General features: G+C 55.4%; 1 protein-coding gene across 1 annotated transcript in view; it reads right to left on the bottom strand.

The window, feature by feature from the left end:
- The window catches only part of TRAF7 (TNF receptor-associated factor 7, E3 ubiquitin protein ligase), a 19,494-nt gene that overhangs the window by 6,237 nt on the left and 7,311 nt on the right, over positions 1 to 5,946 (bottom strand). The window contains exons 6-10 of the mRNA XM_010139330.1: positions 4,447 to 4,480; positions 3,030 to 3,213; positions 2,240 to 2,374; positions 1,113 to 1,330; positions 513 to 586 (exon numbers count right to left, since the gene is read on the bottom strand). Coding sequence (XP_010137632.1) covers positions 513 to 586; positions 1,113 to 1,330; positions 2,240 to 2,374; positions 3,030 to 3,213; positions 4,447 to 4,480 — 645 coding nt within the window. The remainder of the gene's footprint in view (positions 1 to 512; positions 587 to 1,112; positions 1,331 to 2,239; positions 2,375 to 3,029; positions 3,214 to 4,446; positions 4,481 to 5,946) is intronic.

Consider the following 5,946-nt stretch of genomic DNA (forward strand, 5'->3'; position numbering starts at 1 on the left):
TCTTCATCATTGTTGTTAGGTAAACCGGGGGGAGCCCCCCCTATCCAGTACATCCAGAGGGATGCATCCTGCCTGAACTAGGGAGGAAGCTCTCTCCGACATCAGGGTGTGAATATGACACAGCTCTCACCACAGATTGTTAGCAGGGAGCTGCTTATCCTCCTGCTTTCCCTGGAGGCAGGAAGGGGGGCTCGCTGTCCCTGGCTCGTATAAACAGTAGAGGAGAGCCCAGCCTTTGGAGCAGATGGCTGTCTCCTTGCCGCAGGGGTCCTTCTCCCTGTTCATGCATTTCCAGAGGAGCAGCAGAGCCAGTTAAAACAGGAGCCCAGGTGCCGCGGCCAGAATGTGCTCTATGAGCTGCCTTTACCTCACTCAGTAGAAGCAAACTAAACCAGGGGGGCATCAGGGAACCACAGAGGCTCCCCCCACTGTGGGAGAAGCCTGACTAGCAGGAGAACCAGCTAACTGCAGGTAATCCCTGCTCCTCCGGCCCAGGTGCAGCCCCTCCTCACGTTCAGCATGGAGGCGTCCCTGCGGAACTCCATCAGGTCCTCGCTCAGCTTGCTCTGGTTCTCGTCCAGCACATCTACAAGAGATGGAGAGGTCCACGGTCACCACAGAGTCAGTGAGCAGAGGGCACCCGCTGCCACCTAACCTCTGAACAGGGAGGGAGGAGAACCCACTGCTGTTATCCGCAGGAAAAAGCAGGGAGGACTCTACTACTCAAACACAAATTGTACTCAGTTGCTGAAGACCTGGGAAGTTCTGGAGGCAAGACAGGGCTGGACACAGAGAAGGTGACCACGAATCGTGCTCGCTCCAGGATGGCTGCATCACTGGCTATTCGACTCGCTGGTTTTTATGGGGGCCTGTGCCCACAGACTGCACAGGAAAAAGTCACAGGAGAAAGGTGGTGGCTGCCACCATGTCCACTCACTGCAGGATTAGGTCTCTGGCAGCAGAGAAGTCAGTGGAAGCCCTATCTGTTCCTCTGCGCGGAGTCTCTGAACTTGCCCAGCACCAGTTTTAAACACGGAATGAATTCATTCCCCAGCGAGAAGCTGTCCTGCCCCTACAGCTCTGACCACAGAGCTCATCTAGTGCAGGCTCACCAAACTTAAGCTCCAGGTTCTTCTCCAGCTGATCAATTTTCTCCGAGAGCTTCCCCAGCATGGAGCGCAGGAAGGCGATCTCCTGGTCCTTCTGGGCCATCGCCACCTGCATCTCATGGAAGCGATCGTCCGTCTGCTGCAGGAACTCCTTCAGACCCTCAAACTTGCACATCTCCAAGTGGGTCTCATAAGTGTCTTGATTTCCTATGAAGGTACACCTACGAGGGAAGGCAGATGCGGGCTGGAGCGGAGCTTACGACGGAGACCTCCTTGCTCAGCTGGCTCCGCAGAGGGAGGTCTGAGGCCTGTGGGTCCCCAGCTGTTCTGCTCCTCCTGCCAGGACCAGGTTCACCATCCTGCTGGGAGCAGGCAACTGCACGACAGAGAGGCCAAGCAGCTCCCATGCTTCTAGCCAGTGCATTGGCTCCAAACTGAACCGCCTGTCTAGGTAGCTGCAGGGAAAGGCCGGCCTTGGGCAAGAGACACAATGAGGAGTCACTTTGTGAGCTCCCCAGGAGCCAAATTTAAGAGCCATCCCATGGGAAAAAATGCAGCTGACCTGGGCAGATGCTGACTAGCGCCTGCAGCATGGCAGGGAGTCAGGGCTACTCTGGCAGGACTTGCCTTGCTCTGCTTCTGCCAAGACAGCTCTGCCTGCACCACAGCCTCACCTGGGTGTCCTGCAGGGAAGCCCCAGCCCGGGCTCCACTCCTGCTCGGGTGACAATCAGCCCTGCGAGGCCGATCAGCACTTCCCTTGCCCGGGGAGAAGGACTGCTTTGAAAGACGCTGCCACAGCGCCTGCGTTACTCTTGTACTTCTCCTCCTCCCTGTGTGACTCTGGCCCTGCTGCTCCTCCAGCTGCTTCTTCTGCCTACACACCTCACCCTCCTCCTCAGCTGCCAGCGGGGCTTACAGCGGGGCACCATTACCTGCCTGTCCTCATCAAGAGGCTTGGGGGCTGCCTTCGGCAAGCCCTGCATGCCTGATCCCAGTTTTCAGGCCAGTGCCCAGCACTGGGTAGAGCTGCTCAGAGCCCAAGGGGCTCTCCCAAAGCTGCCAGAGCTGAAAAGCTGCTCAAAAATGAGCTCACCGCATCCCTCCCACTAACAAGCACCGGCTCCTTACCCGTACTTGGAGTGGGGACACTTTATGTGCTCGCACTCTTTCAGATGTGCCTCCAGGTTCATTTTCAGGAGAGGTGGGCAGCTGGGGTTATTGGGGCAGCGAACTGGCCTGTAGTCACAGCTGCTCTCATGATCCCTGCCCATGGAGAGGAGGAAAGGAGGGGAAATCAGCCACAAGCAGAAATCCATAGAAACAACACAGACTGTCAGGAAAGGAGCAAACCAGTCCTGGAAAACTCAGGTGATCGAAAGCTTCCTGCTCTAGGACTGCAGTTTAGCGTTAAACTCTCATTTGGCCAGTAAGTCAAGAGTAGCAATAGCCCACATTTACGCAGGGAACATCTGCGGCTGGTCGGCCGAGCCTTCAGGCAGCGGCCAGGGGATAGGGAAGACAGTGAATGTATTTAGGATGGGGAGGGAGATAGATTCCAGATTCCCAGGATAACTCCTCTTAAGGAAAAGTCTCTGCTTGACCACAGCCGCAGCGTTTCACCCCAGATGCAAGGTGGCTCCTTGCACAGCTGCCCTGTCCCAAGGCTGAGACACTCGGGTACGCTGGGAACAAAGAGCAGGGTCTTTCCCCTGCGACCAGCCCAGCTGCCATCACCCTGAGACACAATGGAAAGAGCTGTCCCCTGAAGCCACCCTGCCCACTCCCATGGCCCTGCACGGCCCAGCAGAGCCCTGCTGGCAGGAGCTGCCCCAACCCAGAGCAGCTTGGATACCACCGCAGACTGCTGGTGGTGCAGCCCTTTCCCGGAGAGGCTGCACGCTGGGAACGAGCCACTTACTTCCTGGCACTCAGTTTAATTGTGAACGGGCATCCACGGGGGTCCACCTCGAAGGCAGCAGGCTTGCTGCTGGCGGCGGGCCGGCAGCCATACTTGCAGTGAATGAAGAGCTCCCCGATCTGCTCAGCCACTGCGATGTTGTTCACCACCACGGTCAGTTTGGCGTTGTCCACGGGGCACTTCTCTGCCAGGAAAGGAAGAAAAAGAGAGAGTCAGCAGAGACTGAGACGCTCAGGAGTATTTCCAAGAGCCTCTGCACGGAGATTTTCTTCTTCTGCCTTCTCTGGCCAAGATGGCCAACTCCCAGATGGGAACGAGCCATGAATATTCACAGATCTGCAAGCCACCATCTCTGGTTTGTCTTGGGGCTTGGTGAGAAGTTACAGTTTATATGAATCCATGATAATTGGAGCTAGCTGCCAGCGAACCTCCTTGTGCTTGTGAAGTGAGAGTATTCACAGGCAGTGACCACAAACCAGCCGATGCCCCATGCACAGCCTGTCCCCCCCAGCCTGGGGCACTGCAGTCAGGGACACTGCTTGCGAAGGGAAGACACCAGCTCTGAGGGCAGGAGCAAAACCGAGCAACTCAGGAGCACAACTAGCAAAGCCTTTTGCTACCAGTTGGGATAGATAAAGCCGTTGGCTGGGATAGATAAAGCACAGCGTGGTGAGAGAGGATTAGCACACAAAGCAGAGGGACCCCTCGTGGGTGGAAGACCAGCATCTTAAGGCAGAAAGAGCTGTTTTGCTGGACTTCCCAGGGCCCCTCCTCAGCTCGCTGTTCTGGTAATGGGCACAGCCTGGCTTTGTGCTGCACAGCGGCTTTCCAAGAGGGGCACAGGCTCCTGCCAAATAAAGCCTTCTTTTGTAGCGCTGAGTCTGAATCAAGCGGGAGCTGGTTAGGCCAGGCCAGCAGCCAGAAACTTGGGCTCCATCAGGTTTCTGGAAGAGCTGGGTGAGCTAAAGCAGCTCTGTGTGCTGCTGCGCCCAGGCTCAGTCAGTGGTCGGAGAGCTGGCACTAAGGGGAGCAGGGAGGAGGGGTTTGACACGTCTGTGCCAACCGCAGCCCCCCTGTTCCTTATCCAGGCAGCCACAGAAAGCTTTCTGTTAGAAAGCAATGGGCCAGCTCTGGGCGAGACGTATTATCCTGGGATTATCCAGTGCATATTCCAGAATTTGAGAACATTCTGTGCCCAAGAGCTGGGCCCAGCCCTCGGTGCCCATGCCACCGTGTGTACCGTCAGAGCTCGGAGCTGTACAGCCCAGCCTCTTGCTGCTGTGGCAGCAGCCCGGGACTAGCAGCTTTTTTTAAGCCCTTCAGACATCTTCCCGCAGGTTTCTTTTTAAGTGAAAGCAAACAAACCAGAAAATAACAGCATTTGAGCTGTGTCACCCAAGAGCAGGTCTGTACTCACCAGATGTTAAGGCACATCTTCTGCAAAATGTGTGCTGTGGAGACAAAGAGGAACAGCAGTGTCAGCGTAAACAATATCGGACAAATTATTCCCTGCAGCTAATGATTGGAAAGGTGGGAGACAGCAAAGCCTGCGGCTCAGGGGCCTCAGCAGCTGTTCTGCCGCTTCACAGCTCAGTGCGTTCCTGACTCCACGCCACAGGGCAAAACCCAGCTGCTTGCTCAGACAGCTCAGAGTGGAACACAGGTCCTGCTCCTGAGGAGCACCAAGCACATGGTTTGAAGCTTTGGGGGTTTTGCCCCATTCAGGAACAGCCCATGAACACGGTGCAGGCCACAGGCACAGGCACATTCTGCCTCACCCTGCTGTTCCTATCCTCCACGGTTCTCTACTTCACCCTCTGCTTTAGTCCATGTCATTCCTCTCATCTCCTTGGGAAGTCCTCAAGGGGAAGAGCACAGGCAAGTCTGGCCTCTCCCCGTCCCTGGCCAGTCAGTCCATCACACCCATCCCTTCCCCTGCAGCTCTCCTAAGGAAGCTGGAGCTGTCCTGCTGTCGGCTGCTTTGTAAGGCCGTTACAGGCGCTGTAAATTTTACCACTTTCCACAGCTTTCCACCTCTCTAGTCTTAGAGCAGGACAATTTAACTCGATCAAGCATTAGCACCAACCTAAGGTGCTAATGAACAGAGAGAAAGGAACAAAGGCTGCAGCGTTTCACTGGTCCTGAACCTGCCCCGTGGGTTCCCTGGAGCTTCCTCAGCCACATTCCCCTGCCCCAGGGCCAGCGCTTGGCAGCAGCACTGGAGAGGCTGCAAGTCACTCTCTGGAGCCGTTATCTGCTGCCCTGCTCAGGCGGCCTTTTCCTGCCGGGTGCAGCTGCGCGATGTTGTTGCCAGAGCTGCCAAAGCAGGACTGCAAATGAAGCCAGGCTGCTTCCTGCAGCAGATTTCTTTTTTTTTTTTCCATATTAACCAGTAAATCTCAGCGTCTCCATGAAGAGCCACTTCGAGAAATGGTGCAGTGAAGCTCCAGCAAATTCCAGCACCTTTGGGAATAGCCCCCTCCCTGCAATGAATAACCCTGCTCTCTGCTTTTGCTGCTCCAACTCCATCCTGGCAACCAGAAGCATGTTGGAAGCATTAGAGAGCCCGCACGAAGCCATCTTTCTTCTCCTGTAGCACGGAAGCAAGATAATATACAGTTTCTATTAAATCCCAGTAAAATGGAATGTAGAAGAATATTCATAACACTCCGTGCCTTTCATTAGAGGATCTCAAATCCCTTTGCAAGCATTAACTAAATGAAGCTTCAAGCCATTCTTGTTTTATAAGAAACACTTTCTTCACAGCTGAAAAACATCCACCCTGGGGTGCCCAGGAGGCAGCAGCACCCTGCAGAGCCCTTCAGAACAGGGAAGGAGGAGCTGGAGACCTCACTGAAGCCACGCCAAGGAGACTGCCCGTGGCCGGGGTAGGGAGGCAGTCAGAATCACTGCTACT

The sequence above is a fragment of the Buceros rhinoceros genome, unplaced genomic scaffold (assembly GCF_000710305.1).
Source record: "Buceros rhinoceros silvestris isolate BGI_N320 unplaced genomic scaffold, ASM71030v1 scaffold35650, whole genome shotgun sequence".
Taxonomy (NCBI): Eukaryota; Metazoa; Chordata; class Aves; order Bucerotiformes; family Bucerotidae; genus Buceros; species Buceros rhinoceros.